This window comes from Gymnogyps californianus, unplaced genomic scaffold (assembly GCF_018139145.2).
Source record: "Gymnogyps californianus isolate 813 unplaced genomic scaffold, ASM1813914v2 HiC_scaffold_32, whole genome shotgun sequence".
In the NCBI taxonomy this organism is placed as follows: Eukaryota; Metazoa; Chordata; class Aves; order Accipitriformes; family Cathartidae; genus Gymnogyps; species Gymnogyps californianus.
The window spans coordinates 1939331-1961455 of NW_026114202.1; the positions used below are offsets into that span (position 1 = coordinate 1939331).

Consider the following 22125-nt stretch of genomic DNA (forward strand, 5'->3'; position numbering starts at 1 on the left):
ACCCCTATAGACCCCCGTCCCCGCCGGTACCCCGGTGTCAGGCCGCCGTCGCCCCCGGGAGGCCGGCGCGGGTCTGGCGGGCGGCGCTAGGACGGCGGCGTCGCTCCCCTGGCGGGCGGCGCTAGGACCGCGGCGGCGGCGCCCCGTGCACCTGTACCCCGGGGCGGCGGCAGGTGGCGGCGGTAGCCCCGCCTCGCCCGCGCGCCAGCCCCGCCCCGCCCTGCCGGGACGGCACCTGCGGCCCCGCGCCCGCCGCCGCTGCGGAGCCGGGTGAGCGGGGGGGGGGGCGCAGCGGGGGGGGGGGAGCTGCCGGGGTCGGGCAGGGGGGGCCGGGTGCTCCGGTCCCGGTCCCGGTCCCGGTCCCGGTCCCGGTCCCGGTCCCGGTCCCGGTCCCGGTCTCCGGTCTCCGGTCCCCGGTCTGGTTGCAGATCCCGTGCACCGGCTGTGCCCGTGCGCACTAGGGAAGGGGCCGGTCTGGAGCCCCCGCCCAGGGGGAAAGGGGGTCCGAGGGGTCCCGGTGCGGAGCCCCTCCCTCCCGGGGGAAGAGGGTCCGGGGAGTCCTAGTGCGGAGCCCCTCTCCGAGGGAACGGGGGTCCGGAGGGGTCCCGGTGCGGAACCCCTCCCCCCTCCCGGGGGAAGGGGGGGCCGGGGGATCCCGGTGCGGAGCTCCCCCCCCCCTCCGGAGAAGGGGCTGGGGGGTCCCGAGATGGAGTCCCCCGGGACAAAGAGGGGTCGGGGGGTTCCGGTGCAGAGCCCCTCCCGGAGGAAGCATCTGGGGTCCCGGGATGGAGCCCCGTCAGGGAAGGGGGGCCCCGGGCGGAGCCCCCGGGGCAGCCCAGCGGGTCCCCGGGGCTGTGTGGCTCCGTGCACCGTGGTGGGCAGGGTCCGGCCCCCCTTCACCCCCACGGAGCATCCAAGCACCCCACCCCAGCCGGGCAGAGCTGCCACCCAGCCTGTCTCCGGGGGTCCCGGTCCCCCACCACCGGGATCAGGTCCAGGCCCCCGAGGGCTCATCCCAACCAGGGCGAGGCCGACGGCGGGAGCCTGGTGGGACCCCCCTTCATGCCGAGCAGCGCCCACCTTCCCCTCGCACCCCCCTGGCATCATCGGTTCCGAAAACCGGAGTCGTGCCGCGATGCTCCGGCATGAGGAGCCGAATCCCGCCGGCAGCACCAACCATTTCTCGGCACCGCCGGTAACGAACCTGGCTTGTCCCCCATCCCAGCCGGCGGCGGGGTTGCGGGGTGCTGCAGGATTGCACCCCGCTTCCCGCTGTTGGCTTTTTGCAATCCCGACCGCTTCCGACGTCGCAATCGTGGCCGCCGGCTCGCTGCCGTGTGGAGTGCGTGGCCACATTGACCGCAGCCACCCTGTTTGCTCACGGCGTCGTGTCGGTGTTAATTTGCTTTTATTTTATTTATTTCCCCCTTTTTTTCCCCCCCCTGCTGGGGGAGCGTCTCTCGATTTCCGCCTCTCCCCACGATTCCTCCCTCCCACGCCACGGAGGATGCTCCGGCTGCCACCAAATTTCCACCAAACCCCTTTTCCCCCCTCTTCCGAACCCGATGGGCTCCACCGGATAATTTGGGTGTTGGTTTTCTTGGGTGCAGGGCGAGCCCCATCCCAACATGGGATTTTCGGGATGGGCTGGATGGGACGGAGCAGCATCAACCCGTGGGTTTGCAGGGCTGGCGGCACAGAGCGCAAGTGTGCCAGGAGCTCGCACTGCAGCTCGTTGCAAAATCCACCCCAGCGCTTTTTGGGGGGATTTTTGGGGGGGGGTTATTTCGCTTTTTGGCCCTTTTTGGGAAGGGATTGAGGAGGGGGTTTGGGGTCGGAGCCCCCTCGGGAGCTGCAGCGCCGCTGTTGTGCACAAACCCGCGCCCTCTCCCTGCGTGCCCGAGTGCCGCCCCGGGGTTTATTAGCGTGGCACGGCTAACGAGCGTGCTTCGTTAACGTGGTCACAGCAACGTGGCAGGAAGGAGACTCTAGGAGAGATGCGGAGAGATAGTGGAAACAGGGTTTTCCTCCCCAAAACAGGTTGCTCTTTGCCGCTTGCCTCCTTGCACGGCAGCAGCTTGCACCGCGCAATGAAAGCGTCGGGGCTCAGGGGCGCGAGTGGGGTGGGAGCATCTTTGCTCAGATACGAGCAGAAATTGAGGTGGATTTTTTTTTTTCCTCAATTCTGCTTATTCTTGCCCCTCCACCATGGAGCCAGTGCCACCCGGTCCCGCCGCGACTCGGGAATGGGCGCCCTTGGCAGTGAAGCGTGCTCCGGCCGCCGGCTTTGATCCCCGCAGCACTGAAAGCAGTGACCCCGGGGACCGCCTCGTCCCTCCTCCTTTACAAGCTGAAGCTTCCTCGGCCTTGAAGTTGCTGGCAGGTGCCCTTCTCCACTCCGGGGCCGCACCATTTCCAAGGCAATAAAAAGAAAAGGAAAAAAGAAATAAAGGAGGAGGGGGAACCCCGAAGTGGAGGAGGAGGAGGAGGAGATGCCGGTGAATGGCTCCCGCGGAGCTTGTCCATGCTCCGGCGGCAGCGGCTCACAAAGAGCAGCCACAGGAGGTTTGCTCACGGTGGAAAAGCTCGGCCGGTCGCGGTGCTTTTGCCGGGTCCCGGCAGAGGCTTTGCAGCCGGTGCTGAGCTCTCGGTGGCCGCCGCACCGGGCAGGGTACCGGACACCGAATCTGCTGCTCCATTTCAGCCAAAACCGAAGCGCCGTGGGGTCTTTGCACATGTTTTCCTTCCTAGCGATGCTGCAGGCAGGAAAAATACCCGGGGAAAGGCTCTTTCCGCGCGGCCAAAAATATTTCGGCCAATTTTGCGGCTTTATTTTAGCTTTGTTACGCTGCTCCCGGTGTGTGTGGGGAGGTTGCAGGGGGGATGCTGCAGCAGCTGGCTCGGTCGCAGGACAAGCTGCCGGGGATGTCCCGCGCTCGTGGTGGCCGGATCCAGCGCATCTCACAGCGTCTTTTGAACCCCACTTTTTCCTGGTGTTTTATTTTCACTGCGGATTTACGGGCTGGGGGGAAGAGGATTGCAGGGGTCTCGCTTGCTCTGTAGCAGGGAATGAACTTTGTATTAATACATAATTAATATTATGTTAATATCAAGGGGATGCACCCCAAGTGCATCCAGTCTGTGAATTAACCTGTGGGTGTTTCTCCCTCTCCCCAGGTTAGTGGAGCAGAGCAGATCATCATGAAGCACCCTGAGACCCCACGTCCCTGAAACGCCCATCGCTGCAGGGAGGACACTCCAGAAACCACACGGAAAACAAAAAAAAAAAAAATGAGGCTCTTCCGGAGACGTTACAGCCCCTTGAAGGTGGCTTTGGCGGGCGCCATCTTCGTCATCTTCCTCTTCATCCTGCAGAAGGACGTGGGGAACAAGGACCCGAGCGAGGAACCCTGGCTGAAGAACATCGTCCAGGGGAAGGACCAAGTCCTTGACCTGATGCTGGGGGCGGTCAACAACATCCGAGACTCGATGCCGAAGCTGCAGATCGGAGCTCCGGTTCGGCAGGAGGAACTGCCGCCCAGCGCTCGCTCCTGCCTGCCCGGCGTCTACACGGCGGCGGAGCTTCGGCCGCTGATGGAGAGACCCCCCCAAGACCCTGCCAGCCCCGGAGCCGACGGCAAAGCCTTCAAGAAGGATCGATGGACGCCGGAGGAGACGAAGGAGAAGGAGCGAGGTTACGAGAAGCATTGCTTCAACGCCTTCGCCAGCGACCGCATCTCCCTCCAGCGAGCGCTGGGACCCGACAGCCGCCCACCGGAGTAAGAGCCATCACCCAAAGAGCCCCGCGCCTCCGTTCGCTCCCGGGAGGGCAACTTTAAGGGGAAATAAAAGCTGATCGGGAGCAGGATGTCACCAAGTGTTGGCAGGGGATCGAATGGAGGGAGGGCTGAAAAAAATACCTATATTTATTAATTTTATTTCCCCCTAATTTTTGTCCCCTTGGGGTTGGTTTTTAATGGCAGTGGGCAAAAGCCAGCAGCGGCTCTTTGTGTCTCCGTGTACCTGCTCGCGGCTGGGTGGCTCCGGCATCTCCCCCCCCCTCTTTCCCTCCCCTCCCTCTTTTATTTCAGCCGGCTCCAGTAATCGGACTTTTTCTTTTCTTAGCCGAGTGGAACAGCCTCAGACCCCGCTGGGGTGGGGGGGGGCGAAGGAAGCGGCATAAACTCAAGAGATTTCCTCGCCTGCCCTCCGGCTGCGGGCTGCCGGATTAAAGCATGGCTCCCCCCCAACCCCTGCCTGCTCCGGGGGGCGGGGGGTGGGCTGGGGAAGGCTTTAGGGGGGAGGATTTTGGGATGGAAAAAAGGCTTGAATAGGAGGTAGAAACCCAGTCCTGGTGTGGAAACCGGCCCCCCCCCCCCACGCCGACAGGCGATTATCCATGCTTAGCAGGTGTAGCGGTGACAATGGGGGGGACACCGGGGCCGCGCAGGCAGCAGGAATGTGATTCACGGTGGGGGAGAGGTAGAAATCAATTGAAATCAAAGCGGCGATGAGCCGAGAGCTGCCGGGGCCAGGAGCCGCTCTCCTGCCGTGGGGTTTGGGGGGGGGATGAGGGGTGTTTTGTTTCTGGCGTGCCACCCTTCCCGTCTTGCTTAGACCGCTGCTTTTCTCTCTCGGAGGTGCATCGACCAGAAATTCAAGCGATGCCCCCCCCTGCCCACCACCAGCGTCATCATCATCTTCCATAACGAAGCTTGGTCGACGCTGCTGCGGACGGTGTACAGCGTCCTGCACGCCTCCCCGGCCCTCCTGCTGAAGGAGATCATCTTGGTGGACGATGCCAGCACGGATGGTGGGTGGGAGCTGCGGCGGGACGCGGGAGCCGCGGCGGGATGCAGGGTGATGCCAAGCATCTTTCCATCCCCGGGAGCAGCGGTTCTGAGCCGCTCGGAGGAGAAGCGGCTCATGCCGAGTCTCCGAGCAGCCCAGGATGCAGCCAACGGTTCTTCCACATTGTTTCACATCCACCCGGGAGTGCCCTCGGGGATTTTCCCTTCTCCGGCACTACTGTTAACCCAGCCCTGGAGAAAAACCGGGCGCTCCTCCCTCATCCTGCAAACACCTCGTCTGCTGGCTGGCTTGCCGCCAGGCTTCAATCCTCATTAGCTACACCTAGAGCAAATTAACGATGTGGTTCAGTGTCAGGGCACTGGAGAGGAGCAGACTTTGCCCTCGCCCCAGAGATAAATGCTTCCTTTCCGCCCATGGCGTCTGCATGGGCTCCCAAGGAGCAGAAACCTCGGGGCAGTGCAGGGCTTTATTGCCCGTGAGCTTGGCTCCCGCTGTGGTGGGGACACGAGTCGGACTTGGGGTCCCTTCCCAGCACAGGTCTCTGGACTTCCCAGCTCTGGCTTGGCCATTCCCAGCTTTTGGCTTGGCTGCATCTGCCAAGGAAGGAGAGAAATCCCGGTTTCTTTCGGTGACACCTTGTCTACTGTCCCTTCCCTCGGTGACAGCCAGTCCGCTCGGTCCCGGTGACACTTCAACCGCAGGGCACGAGACCTTCTCACCCCATCGTTCCCCTAATCTCTCTCTAGCGGGGGATTAGACGGGACGGGTGGCCGGCTCCTTTGCAAAACTCACTTTCTTTAGCGGAAAACACTCTTGGATTTGGGGGAAAAGAGGCTCCGTGTGTCCCCGGGCCTGAACCCGGGGCCAGGGTCTGAGCAGCAGCTCCTGCGAGGGGCAGGGATGGGATGGGGGCAGCGGGGTGGGCCGGTGGGATGCAGGGACCGGCATCTCCCCCCTCTGACGGAGCCGGTTGCTCTTTCTCCCCCCCACCCCACCCCAGACTACCTGAAGGACGAGCTGGATCGCTACGTGGAGCAGCTCCAGATCGTGCGAGTCGTGCGGCAGGAGGAGAGGAAAGGGCTGATCACGGCGCGGCTGCTGGGGGCCAGCATGGCCAGCGGGGAGGTCCTGACCTTCCTGGATGCCCACTGTGAGTACCCACCACCTCCCGGGGGTCCCCAGGGAGCTGGGGGGTGAAGTTGTCTCCACTCAACGGCCAACCCTTCCCTGGGTCCCAGGCGAGTGTTTCCACGGCTGGCTGGAGCCCCTCTTATCCCGCATCGCCGAAGAGCCCATGGCTGTCGTAAGCCCCGATATCGTCACCATCGATCTCAACACCTTCGAGTTCTCCAAGCCCGTCCAGAACGGCAAACAGCACAGCCGGGGCAACTTCGACTGGAGTCTGACTTTCGGCTGGGAGGTCATCCCGCCCCGGGAGAGGCAGCGGAGGAAGGATGAGACCTTCCCCATCAAGTAAGCCATCGCGGGGCAGGGATTGTTATCTGCTTCGGAGCTGGTGTGATGGTAGCAAAGGTTGGATGAGCCCTGGGAACGCCGTGTCCGGACCCAAAGGCTGCAAAATGAACCGGCTGAGGGTGCGTGGCTGCTGCGGGGTGCTTGGGGAGGGACAGCCAGGGGTGGCAAAGAGCTGGGTGCCCTGTGCTGGGAAACTGCCCCTTCCTCCGGTTGTTTTTGCTCCTTTTTCCAACAAATTGGTGTTGTCGCTGTGGTTTTTGGTGCCTCCGGGCGGGTGATGCTGTCCCTTCCCAGTGGAGTTTCCCCCAAGCAGTGCTTGGCTTGAGGGATCTTGGGTGGTTTGTGCCCAGGAGAGGATGCTCAGGCCCAGTCAGAGCCGTGGGGCTGGCAGAGGAGAAACCTCCCCTGGGGTCTGGCGAGCGTGGAGCCATAAAGGACCTTTTGCAAAAACACCTTTGAATTGCCCCCAGCCATCTCTCCACTCCTGCAAAGTCTCTCGTTAAGGGTTTTATCGCTGTCTTGTATCTTCTCGCTCTTGGATACCCAGCTACCTGGGCACAGGGTGGGCACCTGCGCTGGCACAGTGGCAAGAATATGTCACCTGCAGATCGGACTGCACCGAAACCCCTATTTTTATCCCCTTATTTTGCACACAGAGAAACCCTGAACGGTTTATCCCACTGCGCCTCTCTGTCGGTGCCCCACGATAAGCCGGGTGCTCCCACTGGGAGATACCGGACACCCTGCCTGGCCCCGTCCGCATCCCGTCCCCTGGCCAGCGGCAGGGCTGGCTTTGTGCAGAGGTCACCCGGGAGACGTCCCCGTCCCAATAAAGGTCCCTTTTACCGCGAGCCGGCGGTTTGGCTCCCGGCGGTGTCTCATCTCCGCTCGGAGGAACGCAGCAGCTCAGCGAATCCTTTTTTTTTTTTTTTTTTTTTATTTTTCCTGAATAAAAGCAAGTTTCTGTTCCAGCCTCTTCTAAAGATCAGATGGAAAAGATTAGAGAAGCCGGAGGAGTGAATGGGGCGCCGGCTGCTGAGCTCTAATCTCCCCCCTTCTTTTCGGCGCTAGGTTTTCGGTAACAATATCCCCCTTTCGCTTTGAGTCGAGAGCTGGCGGCGAGGCCCCTCGGTGTCAGGCTGCCACCGCCACCTCCGTCCCCTCCTGGCAGCTGGGACCGGCCCCTCCGCCAAAGCCACCACATCTGGGGCGCAGCTGGATGGGGCAGGGAGATGGGGGGACACATCTGCAAGGTGCTCACCCCCACCGTGAGGGCCATGATGTCCCCAAAACGCAGACTTCTGCTTTTCTATTTTTATTTTAACCCTATTTTGTCCCCCTTTCTCCCTCCCCCGTAGGTCCCCGACCTTTGCCGGCGGCCTCTTTGCCATCTCCAGGTCCTACTTCGAGCACATCGGCTCCTACGACGATCAGATGGAGATCTGGGGGGGTGAGAACGTGGAAATGTCCTTCAGGGTAAGGATGGGTCGGTGTCGTCTTCAAAGGGCGTCTTCAGGGATGCTCCTTGTTGGGGGGCATGGGGGGGGGGGGGGGTTGGACCCCCCACATCTCAGGCGTTGCCTCCCCGTAGGTCTGGCAGTGCGGGGGTCAAGTCGAGATCATCCCTTGCTCTGTCGTGGGTCACGTCTTCCGCTCCAAGAGCCCCCACACCTTCCCCAAGGGCACCCAGGTCATCTCCAGGAACCTGGTCCGCCTGGCCGAGGTCTGGATGGACGACTACAAGGAGATCTTCTACAGGAGGAACCAGCAAGCTGCGCAGATGGCCAGAGAGGTACCGGGCACGCCGGCGGGCTTCTTGTTCTCCGGCGGGGGCTGATCCTGCTGGGAGCTCAGGCCTGAGCAGAGGGAAGAGGTGGGCTCAGCCTGGAGGCGGGAAGGCAAATGCAGGTGGAAAGATTTGGCCAAAAAGCTTTTTTTTTTTTTTTTTTTTCTTTTTTTTTTCTGTTTGGCCAAGATTTGGCCAAAAAGCTTTTTTTTTTTTTTTTTTTGCTTTTTTTTTTCTGTTTGGCCATAATGTTTCCTAGTAGAAAAATACCGATTTGTAATTTTTTTTTTTTTTTACAACACCAAAACATTGTGATGCCAAACTGTCCCAGCCCTCTCGGTGAGCGGCCAGGGCCTGGGGTACCTGCCAGGGGCTGGGGATGTCTTGTAAGAGCCCACCACCGGTCTGGGTCCTGGGCACGCCGTGACGGACGATGACAAAGCCGGGAGGACCCCTCAGCTCTGAGCCCCGGCTTGGGAGGGTTTTTTTGTTGGTTTTTTTTTTTTTTTCCCCTTGCTAGCTTCAGAGGTTAGTTTAATTTTCTCACATGACTTTGTCGATAGAAGACGTATGGTGACATTACAGACCGGCGCAAGCTGAGGGAGCAACTCCACTGCAAGAACTTCACCTGGTACCTCCAGACCGTCTACCCAGAGATGTTCGTCCCCGACCTGACTCCAGCTTTTTACGGAGCGGTAAGTACGGGGCTGCTCGGAGCATCCCGCTGGGCTCAGTCCTTGGCTAGAAATAGCAACAGCAGTGAAGTCCTCAAAAGGTTGGGTTTGAGGGTTTTGCATTTAAACCAGCATGCTGGAGGGTTTTGGTGCAGCCGTATCCGTCACCGCATCCGTCACCACATCCGTCACCGGCTGGCGGGGCCAGTTCGGGCTCTGGCTGACAGTGAAAGAGCTGGAATCCAGCAGAGCTGGTTTGGGGCGAGTTACGGGGTGGGGGACCCGAAGGGACATGGCTTTGGGTTAAATCGGGCGAAAGAGCTGAAAGCTTCCACGAGCACCATGCCGGCATCGACACGCACAGGCTGGACTTGAAAAACTGAGGTGGGGACGGGCAGGATGCGGAGCGCCGGCTCCATCCCCGAGGATGGAGCTGCCAAGAAAAAAAAGCCCCTTTCCTCCGAGCTGGGTGTTGGGGTCTGAGTCCGACCTCCCTCAGCCGGGGCAATGTGAAAGCAGCCATCGGACGCGGTGACAGCCAGGGCGAGGGCTGGGCGCTGGCTGCCATCCGGGTTTTAATTCACCTTTGTTTCCTGAAACCTCGTCCCAGGCAGCTCTCACCTTTGACTCGGTGGGACGGAGGTGTTGGCACGGGCGTTCCTCACGTCCTGGAAAGGACAAGGGACCCGGACACGGCGCCTAGTACCAGGATCGTGTTTGTACAGCAATAATTAAGCGCCCCGCAAAGCCCAAACCCAAGGCGGGTCCTTACCCCAGCACCTCGGAGCCCAGCTCACCTCCCTGCCCCTTTTTCCCCCCCCCCCCTCCCTGCAGATAAAAAACAAGGGCACCGAGAGCTGCCTGGACGTTGGTGAGAACAACCACGGTGGGAAACCGCTCATCATGTACCCCTGCCACGGATGGGGGGCAACCAGGTGGGCACCCATCAGCCCCCGGCATTTCCCCCTCCTGCGACCCCCCTGGTTTTGCCCTGGGGGTTACTTTCTTGGGGCGCAGCAGCGTGACGTCCCCTCTCTGGTCTTGCCCCCCAGTATTTTGAGTACACGAGCCAGCGGGAGCTGCGGCACAACATTGGGAAGGAGCTTTGCCTGCGGGCGGGCTCGGGATCGGCCGAGCTGGGTGACTGCCAGTACAGAGGGAAGCCCGGCCGGGTGCCAGCCAGCGAGGAGTGGGACCTGGCGCAGGTGAGGAGATGTATCTGCATCCCTGGAATCACCCAAGGGGATGGTGGCATCATCCCCCTCACGATGATGCTTCTCTGCCGCTTCCCCTCGGTCGCATCCTTTCTTCGTCCCACCGGCATCACTGAGCTGATGCCGTCTTTATTTTTCGGCAGGGCCAGCTGATTAAAAACCCAGCCTCTGGTACGTGCTTGACGGCACGAGGGAAGCACCCGGCGATGGTTCCCTGCAACCCAGCAGACCGCCACCAGCTCTGGTCCTTCACCTAGGCGGGGAGCAGAGAGGCCCGAGCCCCCGGCCATCCCCATCCGTGCTCAGGAAACCAGAATCCAAAAAAAAAAATTCCCCTTTTTTCTTTATTTAAGAAGCGAAAGCCTGAAATATGCTGCATTTCACGGTTGCCTTGAACTCAGTCCCGTGCCTTCGGAGTGGGGAAGCCCGGGGAGCCGAGCTCGGCCAGCGGTACCCCACAGAGCCCGGAACGCGCCGGTCGTAGAGGTGCCCGAGGATGCTCTTCGATACCCGACTGCTGCTCATCCTTCCCCTCCCCGGCTCCAGCCAGAGACTCTTAAATTCATATCGGGCATTGAAAAACGCGGTCGCACCACCCCGCACGTGAAAGCCGGGTGGGGAAACTCCTGCCAGCGAGGAGGAGGATGGTGACCGGCCATGCGGCTCATCCCGCGGGAGGGTGGATCATGGTTTGTCATGGCCCCACGCGGGTGAGGGAATCCCCCCCGGTACTGCCAGGGGGCTGCCAGGATCCGACCCTCGCCCGCCATGGCACTGCAAGCATCGCTCATCGCCGCTGCCAGGATGGGAGAAGTTGGGCTGTCTGCCTTAGATATCAGGCTTGATTTGGGGGCAGGGGGGGAAGTTAGATTATTTTTATTATTATTATTATATGATGATGATTCCTGGGTGCGATTCTGCTCGTCCTCGCGCTGATCTGGAGGAGGGTTTTTCCCCAGACGGCACAGCTCGAAGGCACCGCAGCATCCTCCCGCAGAGGCTCTCGCCAGCACCCAGGCATGAGATCTCCTCCCTCCCTGGTTTTCTTCAAGCCTGACTACTGTAGCCGCCACTTTCGTTGCCACTTCATTTATAGTGGGGGGGGGAAACCCTTCCTGGAAGTGGTGTGGGGGTGGGAGAACCTGTCTTTGGATACACAACCTCAAATAAAGAGATGATTTATTTTACGGACATCCCGTCTCCAGCGTCCTCCAAGCTCCCATCCCTCCTCTGATTTGATTTCCCTCCCTCTTCTTGCCCTGCAAACTCCCTTTTGCAGCCCTAAAGTGGGTTTAAAGCCACTTTTGCAATGACGTGTCACCTTTGGGGTGGTTCAAATTTGGGTTGCGCTGTCCCTGTGCCGGGGCGGAGGCTTCGCTGCTGTCCCTCGCTGTGTTCCCTTCCGTGCTGATAAAGCAAATAAGTGATTACTTGGAGACCATTTTCCCCATGAAATCTCATGTTTTCCTTAGAGATAAGAGCAGAAATGCAGCAGGTGCTTTCTTCCCTTTCTTTTTTTCTTTTTTTTTTTTTCACACTGGGTGAACCGATAATCGCCGCTATCACAAATGCTGTTTCCAGCGGCTGCTCCACCGGTGGAGCGAAAACCTTGATGCCGCAGGTTCACCCCCGAGAACGGCCTCAATTTCTTTTTAAAGGGGGAAAAAATAAAACTGGTTTGGCCAGAAACCAGGTTTTTATTACAAACCATGTGGTGTTTCATTTACCCTCAAAATAATGCCCCATGGAGGTCATGTCCAGTCGCTGCTCCAGTGCTGGCTGTCCTGGGTGGGTTTTTTGGAGGGGGTGAAGGTCTTGCCCTGTGTTTGCCTCGATTTCCCTGCCCCGGGGGCGATGCAGGCACTGTTCATGCGTTGGATAAAACTCTTGGAGGCATCCCACGAATAAACGCGATGCAGGAGCCGCAGCTGGGGCATCAGCGGGGCTCGAGACCGGAAGAAACTCATGACAACATTGCCCGAGATGCACAGACGAGGAAGACGCAAGAGCAGGGCATCGTGCCCCCGGGGATTTGGGCTGCCTGGCTAAAGCCCAGGGAGGCTTGGGGTGCACCCAGGGTTTTTCGGCCTCGACCTTTGAGGCCATGTGTGTTTTGGAAGAGGGACCAACGCCGCTTGACAGGGCCATGTCACCTGGTTTTCTTCCCGTCCCTCCTCCTCCGTCCCCTTTAAAGCCGCCGGCGGTGCAGCCCCCGCCACAGACGAAGCGCCGCCGTGGTCCAGGATGATGCTGCAGCTCCTGTTCCTCGCCGCCCTCGCCCTCTGCGGTGCGTCCTCCGCGGGAAGCCATCGGCCTTGTTAGCTGGTGACGACCCCCCGGTTGCGATTCACTCCCTTCCCCCCCCGCCGCCCCCTCCTCTCTCCCGCAGGACGCTGCTCCGAGCCGGATCTCGATGGGGTGCAACGGGTGGTCGGCGGGACGGAAGCACGCTCGCACGCCTGGCCCTCCCAGGTGGGTCCTGCCCTGGGTCAGCCGGTAAATCCCATGGGGGTCTCATCCCCCCGGGACCATGCGGTGAGGCTCCCCCATGTCTCGCATCCCCCCCTCCCCAGATCTCCCTCCAGTATTACTCCAGTGGCGGCTGGCATCACACTTGCGGAGGGTCCCTCATCCAGAGGAACTGGGTGATGACAGCAGCCCATTGCGTGGATCGGTGAGCAGGCGCAGGGACCCCTCCTTCCTCTCGTGGAAAAGCCGTTTGCCACCAAAAACCTTTCCAAGGAGAAATTTTGGCTGCCCCAACCCAGAGAGCAACAGTCCTTTAAGGTCTTTGCTGGTCCTCCATTAAGGGGTTACATGGACCATCTCTGGGAGCATCTTCTTCTTGCACTGATCCTTTCCATATCAGCTCATGATTCAATTAATAATCATTTATGGCCTGATCCTGTGGTTTGTCGCCTTCCTGGCAGTAATCTGAACTTCCGCGTCGTGGCCGGCGATCACAACCTCAACGTGAAAGACAGCAGCGAGCAGGTCTTCAGCGTGAGCAAGATCGTCATCCATCCCTACTGGAATACCAACAACGTCGCCGGGGGGTAACGCATGTGGGGAGGGGGATTTGGCGGGAGCATCGCTGGGAATGGGGGGGGCAACATCCTCTCCCTGCTCTCGCCAGCTACGACATCGCCCTGATCCGCCTGTCCAGCTACGCCACCCTGAACAGCTACGTGCAGCTGGCGGTCCTGCCCCAGGAGGGATCCGTCCTGCCCAACAACTACCCCTGCTACATCACGGGCTGGGGTCTTACCCGCAGTGAGTGCCGATGGGTCACCCCGGCCCTAAATCACCCAAAAACCATGGGAAACGTAGGGAGCTGAATGATATTTTTAAGCCCTTTGAGGTCCCAGGAGGCATCATGCAGGGCTTCGCTCCGGGCGTGGAGATGCCCAGCATTGGGTTGGTTTGGGGGGACCCTCGGCAGCGGCCGCGGGCTCTGCTTTGGCGAGGGCGGGGGGTTGCCGTGTTTCTGGCCGTGGGTCTCGCAGGTCTTTGCCAGCACGGCTTTAACCGGCGCCCGGTTGCGTGCAGCCAACGGGCAGCTCTCCAGCGTCCTGCTGCAGGCGTACCTGCCCGTGGTGGACTACCAGATCTGCTCCAGCTCCTCCTACTGGGGCTCCATCGTCAAGACCACCATGGTCTGCGCCGGCGGTGACGGCGTACGCTCCGGCTGCCAGGTACGTCCCCGGCATCCCGCTTCCCCCCCCTCCCCGGCATCCCACCGGCATCCCCATTCCTCCCATCTCATACGGGTTCCTCGGTCCGGCAGGGTGATTCGGGCGGTCCCCTCCACTGCGCGGTGAACGGGCAGTACCAGGTCCACGGCGTCACCAGCTTCGTCTCCAGTCTGGGCTGCAACGTCAAGCGCAAACCCACCGTCTTCACCCGCGTCTCTGCCTACGTCTCCTGGATGGCAAGCGTAAGGCGACGGCCGGGCTCGGGCGGCCAGGGGCTGAGACCTGGCACTGTCATTGCACCGATGCACCGGCTCTATCCCTGCTCGGCTCAACCGTTGCCTTTCTTCTCCTTCCAGGTGATGGCCCAGAACTGAGCAGTGGCAGGAGAAGAGCCCGGTCCCCGGCTCGGGCGATGGACATCATCTTCCCCCACGTTTCAGTTGGAGGGGTTTAAAACCCGTAGTTGGTGTCAATAAAATCTGTTCCTCTTTGTGGCGCGCTGGTGGATGCTTTGTCCCACAGCCCGGCAATCCTTCCTCCTCCAACCCTCAGCATCCTTTTCCCCTCCAGTCTTCCAGAGCATCCCTTCAGCCGTGTCCCTCCTCTTCCTCGCACCTTAGCAAAGAGCCGTGGGGAAAAGCAACCGACTCCGCGCTTTCGGGGCAGCCAGAAAGTCCTTGAGATAATGGGAAAGGGGAAAATGCTGCAAATCCCCTTCATGGGCATACAGAGGGATATGTGGGGATCCAGTTGGGATTTTTCCCTGCCGTGAGCTCCATTTCGCTTCCAAAACTGACCTCCTTTGCAATGAGGGATGTCGGACTCGGTGACTGTTACCACCTCACCCCGTGGCTGCATCCTGGAGCATCAACTGTGCCACAACCCTGGGGATAAAATACCAGCACCAAATTGCACCAAAAGCCAAATTTAAACCCAAAACCAGACGTTCGCGGAAGAATTAAGAGGCGGGAGCGGGTTCCCCATCACCCCTTTGGCCCACCCATGTTGCTGGGTACACAGGGGAGCCTTTCCGGGGGGAGCGCGGCGGGGGGTGCCCGGGTGCTCGGCGGATGCCGGCAGCTGCCTCGCCTCGAACTTCCTCCGTAGAAAACATCAAACCGCAGCACACGGCTGCGAGCAGGAACCGAGCTGCAGCCATGGCAGAGGGCAAGAGCGGGGGAGCCGGGCTCTTCGCCAAGCAGGTCCAGAAACGGTTCAGCCGGGCGCAGGAGAAGGTACGGCGCGATGCCCGCCCGCGGCGCCCAGCCCCAAAATCCCTTATTTTATTTGACTCTCTAATTTTTTTCCACCGCAGCGCTGAGGGGGTGGCACAACGGGCACCACTCAGCACCCATGGGTGCTCATAAGGTGTTAATTTGGGCGCTTCTGGGTCAACGTCATCGTTGCTCCAAGGCTTTGGGCTTGATGGCCTCTCCCCAAAGTCCCCCAAGCCGCATTGGCAGCCGCTGGGTGCTCTAAAAGTGGGATTTTTCCACCCAAAAACACCTGCCGGAGGTTACGGGGGGCACCGTGCGCTGCTGGCATGGGGTCCCTTGGGGCTGGCCGGAGGTGACAGTCCCCAGCAGGACCCGGCGTGGGGATGGTCCCAGGAACGCTGGCAGAGTCCGCACCGGCCGCACAGGAAGCGAGGGGGAAGGGCTCCGGAAGCAGGCAGAAACGGGGCAATTCTCGGCTGTTTTGAGGCAGTTTGGGGGTGTCTCTTTCCCTTTCGCTCCCCAAAAAAGCAGGCAGCGACTCCCATTTTGGGGGCGATGCGAAGCCTCCCCCCCCACCAAACCCACACGCTCCCGGGTTTCCTGGCTGGGGCTCAGTGCTAAATTCGGCTCCGCCGCGGCTCTATCGGCGCAGGCCAGGCTCCGGCTGCTTCCCGGGGGAGTCAACCTCTTCCTGGACACCCCAAAGCTCCCTCCTGCACGACCCCAGCCTCGCTGCGCTCCTGGGATGGTGATTCCAGAGGCAGCCTTCAGCCGCAGACCATCCTCATCCTCGGCACGGTGTCACCAATGCCCGACGAGGCAGCACCCGGGGCTTCGCCTGCACCCATAGTCATGTGCATGGATGTTTGGGGGTACATAGGGCTGCAACCATAAGGTTTTACAGGGTAGGGTGATGGGTTAGCACCCAAAAAGTCACCCTTTTCCTCTAAAAAATAAAAGCACCAAGGGATGTGCCGAAATTTTGCATCCCCCATCCAAATCCCTGCTCGGCCTCAGGTCTGCCGATCCGGCAGCATCCCCCAAGAGGGGCGTTGGCCGGGGCTGACCCCGCTCCCCACCGGGAGGTAGAGCCCAGCGCCCAGCGCCGAGCTCGGGGCTGACGGCTTTTCCCACGGCTCCATCTCTCTCCATCCCAGGTTTTGCAAAAATTGGGCAAAACGGTGGAAACCAAAGACGAGCAGTTCGAGCAAAGCGCGTACAACTTCCAGCTGCAGCAGGTCACGCCGGGGAGCGGGGAAGGGTGGGGGACGGGGACACCCCTGCACCATCCCTTGGCCCCGCTGCCTCCCAGGGCCCCTCCGACCCTGCCGGGCTCGTGGAAATCACCACGAGCCCTCGGGGACGGCCCTGACCTGTCCCCTCGCCGCGTTGCTTTGCAGAACGAAGGTAATAAACTCTACAAAGACCTCAAGGCTTTCCTTGGCGCGGTGAAAGGTACGGCACCCCGTCCCCGTAAATACGCTGGGAAAACCCCGTGGGCACCACGGAGGAGCCGGGAGGGTGTTGAGCATCGCTGCGTTTTCTTAGCCGGGATAATAAATAATAAATAATAATAAATGATAATAAATAATAAAATGTAATAATTAATTGATAATAATTAATAATAATAAGTAAAATTTTGCATCCCCTAACCGGGCCGCAGTGATGCACGAGAGCTCCCGGAAAGTGGCCGAAACGCTGCAGGAGATTTACAGCACCGACTGGGACGGTCATGAGGAGCTAAAAGCCATCGCAGACGTGAGCCCCTTGACGTGCCCCCGCTGTCCCCAAGGGTCCCCTTCGAGCATCGGGGGGGCCGGCGAGCTGAGCCGGGGGGGGTGGTCCCTGGGGATGCAGCCCTGCACGTACAGCTGGAGGGGAGGTTGGGGGGGAAATCCAGGCGTTATACCCCTGTCCCCCCTTTTTCCACCCTGCAGAGCAATGACCTCCTGTGGGATGACTACGAGGCGAAGCTGGCCGACCAAGCCCTGCGGTTGATGGAGAACTACCTGGCTCAGTTCGGGGACTTTAAGGTACCCCCCGCGCGTGGTGGCGGGGGACGGGGACAGGGGGTCGGATCCTGGCTCACCTTGCCCCCCTGTGCAGGAGCGCATCGCCAAGCGGGGCCGTAAGCTGGTGGACTACGACAGCGCCCGGCATCACCTGGAAGCTCTGCAAAGCGCCAAGAAAAAGGACGAGGCGAAAATCGCCAAGGTCAGGCCTCCCGCCGGACGCCCCCCCCCCCGGCACAGCCCCCCATGCCCTGGCTGTGCCGGCAAAGCCACGGCCCCCCCTTCCCTCCCTGCAGGCTGAGGAAGAGTTTAATAAAGCCCAAGCGGTGTTTGAAGACCTGAATAGGGACCTTCGGGAGGAGCTGCCGGTTCTGTATGGCAGGTACCGGGGGTGTCGCAGGGGCTGGGGACATCATGGGGCTGGGGGACATTGCAGGGGCTGGGGGACATCATGGGGTTGGAGGACATCATGGGGCTGGGGACATCATGGGGCTGGGGGACATCGCAGGGGCTGGGGGACATCATGGAGCTGGGGGACATTGAAGGGGCTGGGGGACATCGTGGGGCTGGGGGACATCATGGAGCTGGGGGACATCGCAGGGGCTGGGGGACATTGAAGGGCTGGGGGACATCGCAGGGGCTGGGGGACATTGTGGGGCTGGGGGTCATCAAAGGGGCTGGGGGACATTGCAGGGGCTGGGGACATCGCAGGGGCTGGGGACACTGCAGGGGCTGGGGGACATCGTGGAGCTGGGGGACATTGAAGGGGCTGGGGGACATCATGGGGTTGGGGGACATTGCAGGGGCTGGGGGACATCGTGGGGTTGGGGGACATCGTGGGGCTGGGGACATAACAGGGCTGGGGGACATTGCAGGGGCTGGGGACATCGCAGGGGTTGGGGGACATCGCAGGGGCTGGGGACATCATAGAGCTGGGGGTCATCGAAGGGGCTGGGGACATTGCAGGGGTGGGGGGACATTGCGGGGCTGGGGGATATCATGGGCTGGGGACATCGCAGGGGCTGGGGGACATCGTGGGGCTGGGGGACATCGCAGGGGCTGGGGGACATCGTGGGGCTGGGGGACATAACAGGGCTGGGGGACATTGCAGGGGCTGGGGGACATCGCAGGGGTTGGGGGACATCGCAGGGGCTGGGGGACATCATAGAGCTGGGGGTCATCGAAGGGGCTGGGGGACATTGCAGGGGTGGGGGGACATTGCGGGGCTGGGGGATATCATGGGGCTGGGGGACATCGCAGGGGCTGGGGGACATCGTGGGGCTGGGGACATCGCAGGGGCTGGGGGACATCGTGGGCTGGGGACATAACAGGGCTGGGGGACATTGCAGGGGCTGGGGGACATCGCAGGGGTTGGGGGACATCGCAGGGGCTGGGGGACATTGCGGGGCTGGGGGACATCATGGGGCTGGGGGACATCGCAGGGGCTGGGGGACATCGTGGGGCTGGGGGACATCGCAGGGGCTGGGGGACATCGTGGGGCTGGGGACATCGCAGGGGCTGGGGGACATCATGGGCTGGGGGACATTGCAGGGGCTGGGGGACATTGCAGGGGCGGGGGGACATGGCGGGGCTGGGGCAGGCATGTGGCCCCGGGGGGTGATCCTGCCCAGAGGCCGATGGCACCCGCAGCCCCCCCGTTTGCAAGGGGGGAGGCAAAGGCAGCCCCCTCCCGAGCCCCGCGGGTCCCCTCAAAAAAGCATCACCCGAGCACAAGGTCCCCAAAACCCGCTCGCTGCGCCCCGGGACACGGGCTGGGCGCGGGTGCCGGCGGGTGGGTGCCGTTTCCCCCCCATGGCGGGGAAGAAGTGGGGGTTTTCTCCCAAAAGGCCACGGCGGTGACGCGGGGGTGGCCCCGAGGGACATCGGCCACGGGTGGCTGTGACAGCCGGGAGGTGGCAGCACCCTCGCTGAGCGGGGCGGCCCCGGGGACAAATGTCCAGGGCCACTTCAGCCTCACCCTGAGGGTTTACTCAGCGTTCCCCTTCCCCACGGGGACCCCGGAGGATGGGTGCTCACCGGCTGGGTGCTCAGGCACCCCGAGCCCCCGCGGGAAACGGGTCGGCACCCCCGAACCCCCCCCACCTCCTGCCGTGTTTTCCCTCCCGCAGCCGCATCGCCTGCTACGTGACCATCTTCCAGAACATCTCCAACCTCCGCGATGTCTTCTACAAGGAAATGAGCAAGGTGGGGGGCAAGGCAGCACCCCGAAACACCTCTCCCCCCCCCCCCCCCCCCCCCCCCCCCCAGCAGTCTCGTAGCTATCCCCGGGTGCTCCGGCTACGCCGGTGCCGGCCACCCACCTCGAGTCCAAGCTGCTCTTCATTTGATTTAATACTTTAGAGCAGCTCGAGGATGTTCGTGGTTCTGCTGGGTGATGGGGGCCCCGGGGGGGCCCCTCTGATGCATTTCTCTCCCCCCCCCCCCCCCCCCCGCAGCTCAACCGTGACCTCTACGAGGTGATGAGCAAACTGGACAAGCAGCACTCCAGCAAAGTCTTCATCATTAAAGGCGTCCCCAGGTAAACGAGCGGGCGAGCCCCGGCGGGGTGGGGGGGCTTCAAGTGGCCAAATCGCCCCCCCCCCACCACCCCGAAAAGCAGATGGGTGATGCAGCCCCCAGTCCTATAGTCCTGCGATGGGCGAGCATCTCCCGACGGGTTGAGGGCGCTTTGGTGGTGCTGGGTTAATTAATTTGGATCGTTTGCCGATCGTGCGGGATGGGGAAGCATCACCTGCAAGCCGGGGCGGTGACGCCGCGGTGCCATGTGTTCCCAAGCTTGTGGGACGTGCTGGAGGGGGGCTTAACCCCCTCTGTCCTCCCCCCACACAGCAACCGGCGCTCGCTGGTCATCTCCTCGCCGGTGAGCCCCCCGGCCATGTTCCCCTGCCCAGGGAAGGCGCCGGACTGGCAGCCCGTGGTGGAAACAGAGGCGATGGCAAAGTCCCCTGGGGTGGGCAGCGGTGCCACCGACACCGTCTCCAACGGGGAGCTGGGTGCCGCCATCCCCGGCCCGCCGCCGGCTTCGCCCGCCAGCGGTGGGTCCCTGTCGGAGACGGCGTCGGTCTCCAGTGAGGAGGCCCCAGAGCCCGGCCCCAGCCCCGAAGCTCCGTCCTGCGAGCAGGGGACATCGGTGGCAGCCGTGGAGCCGGGTGCCGACTCCCCAGGGCTCACCAAAAGCCAGGGTCCGGAGCCGGCAGGGGCTGCCAGCGAGGCGCAGGCGGGGGCCGAGGGCATCGCCACCTCCCTGGCGTCGCTGATTTTATCGGAGGCAATTGCCCAGGCTGCCGGCACCGTGCCACCGGAGCCAGAAAATGCCACGGCCGGGCTGGAGGCGAGCAAAGCCCCGGCCACTGCAGGGGACCCTGGCCAGCTGGACGGTACGGCCACCAACGGTGAGGGTCGGGCATGTCCCGGGGAGCCACCGTCCCCAGGCCCGGCCGTCCCCTGCGATGCCCCCGGTCCTGCGGCAGAGGCACCGGCGTGCCCATCCCCAGGCGGTGGGCAGGAGCCGTGCCAGCTCGGCGGTGGCACAGACAAGCACAGCGACTCGGAGGAGAGCGTGGAGGTGATGGACGTCAAGCCAAAGGTGGCCAAAACTCAGGTGAGAAAGTCCTGGTGCCGGGAGGGGAGATGCCGTGGTGGGGGCCGCATCCGCACCCTGCGATGGCAGGGGGATGCCCGGCTTGTTTGGAGACCCAGCCCGTGCTGGGGGGCATCCGGTGGGGATGCGGGGACACGGGGCCGGGGGGGTCCACGGGACAAATCCAGCCTGGTGCGACGCTCCTCTGCTGGCAGGTGGGGCTGGATCCGGCCCTCGACGTGGCATCAAGCAGCTGCACCGGGGACGGCGGTTCCCCCTCTGGCTCCCCAGCCGAGGTGGGTGCAGCGGCGCCGTGGGGGCAGACGCCAACCTGAGCCCCCCCCGGCCGGACTCGGTCCTTCTTGGGTCCGGTTTAATTGAAGCACGAGGTCTCCATCCCACCCGGCTCAGCGTCACCTCTGTGTCTCTCCCAGGAGCAAGGCTGTCCCGGGACGCCGGAGCAGGACACGAGCCAGGACGCGAGCTGGGATCCCCCACCAGCAGCAACCCCCCCCCAGGACCCCACCGAGACCCTCACCTCCCTGTGAGCCCGGCGCCCGGCACGGAAAATGGGCATCTTATGGTGCCGCCGGCCGATAACTTTGTTTCACCGTAACCGTAACGCGCTTCCCACCCCCCATCCTGTCTGAAATAAAGGCAGAGGGCAGACAAGGTGCCGAGAGGAGGGTGAAGACGCCGGCGAGGGCCGAATCTCCGTCCTGCAAAAGCCCATCACCGGCTGGGCTGGGGGGTCCCCGCCTGCGGGTTTATGGCGGACGAAGCTGGGTGCGGGAGGGATTTGTCGCCCTGTTCTCTCCCCCCCGGCACCCAACGCCGCTGTGACTCAGGGAAAAGGCGTTGAGCCGGTTTCGCCGGCTCCCAGAAAATGTGCTGCCGTGCAAACAAACAAAAAAAAAAACCCCAACAAACCGATTTTACACACCCCCCCGCTCCCCGTGCTGCAAAATTCCCCCATATCGAAGCAAAACCCCGTCGCCAATCGCCACCCCAGTGCAAGAGCTTGCGTCGCCGCCCCGATGCCCGGCGATGGGCTGGCTCCCCAGCCCAGCGAGCGAGGGGTTAACGGAGGGAGTATTTCTGGGGATTTTATCATCGTTGCAGCCGGACTGGAAAGGTGAGGCAGGAAAAGGGCAACGCCTTCGCCTGGGCGAGACTCGGAGCCTGCACATGGTGCCGGCAGCCGCTCGCCCCGGCACAGCGGGCGCAGGTAAGAGCTGGGGGGGGGGGGGACGCGGCTCCTGGGGTGATCCCCCACCCCCACCCCAAAAATTCGCTGTTCCCCAGGAGGGGTTTGGTTGCACCAGGCACGTGGATTTGCACCGGGAGGCAAGGGAGTCGTGCCACGAGGGACGCCGAAGCGCGGCTGGTTTTGGGGAGAAGCCGAAATGTTGGCTCTCGGCCGGGTGTTTTCCAGCCGGATTTCAGGCGGGCGGGAAGGGAAAAGGCCTGGTCCTGCTACGGCGAGAGGCAGAAAGTGGAAAAACCAGCGGGAAAGCTGAGCGGGGCGCAGGGGAGAGCAAAATGCCGCTCCCGGGGGACTCATCCCAGGGTGACGGAGGAGAAATGGGGGTGAGCAGGCTGCGGGGATGGTTTGTTCATCCCGTCCTCCATCCGCTG

General features: G+C 62.2%; 3 protein-coding genes across 3 annotated transcripts; all 3 read left to right on the plus strand.

Moving 5' to 3' along the window:
• Nucleotides 1-3291: 3291 nt before the first annotated feature.
• GALNT6 (polypeptide N-acetylgalactosaminyltransferase 6) lies at nt 3292-10429 on the plus strand. The gene is given in 11 exon segments (XM_050914178.1): nt 3292-3779; nt 4641-4813; nt 5813-5962; nt 6051-6285; nt 7647-7764; nt 7880-8080; nt 8638-8769; nt 9583-9667; nt 9670-9683; nt 9801-9953; nt 10106-10429. Coding segments are annotated over 11 exon segments (1863 nt in total). The 3' UTR covers nt 10220-10429.
• Nucleotides 10430-12209: 1780 nt separating this feature from the next.
• On the plus strand, nt 12210-14031 carry CELA1 (chymotrypsin like elastase 1). Its single transcript, XM_050914074.1, has 8 exons — nt 12210-12249; nt 12352-12434; nt 12536-12636; nt 12893-13018; nt 13099-13235; nt 13512-13657; nt 13750-13899; nt 14014-14031. The coding sequence occupies exons 1-8, from the start codon at nt 12210-12212 to the stop codon at nt 14029-14031; spliced, it is 801 nt and encodes a 266-aa protein (XP_050770031.1).
• Nucleotides 14032-14814: 783 nt separating this feature from the next.
• On the plus strand, nt 14815-21149 carry BIN2 (bridging integrator 2). The gene is made up of 12 exons (XM_050914075.1): nt 14815-14892; nt 16032-16112; nt 16275-16329; nt 16538-16632; nt 16812-16907; nt 16981-17088; nt 17183-17268; nt 19016-19091; nt 19343-19425; nt 19737-20508; nt 20703-20783; nt 20922-21149. The coding sequence occupies exons 1-12, from the start codon at nt 14815-14817 to the stop codon at nt 21033-21035; spliced, it is 1725 nt and encodes a 574-aa protein (XP_050770032.1). The 3' UTR covers nt 21036-21149.
• Nucleotides 21150-22125: the final 976 nt, after the last annotated feature.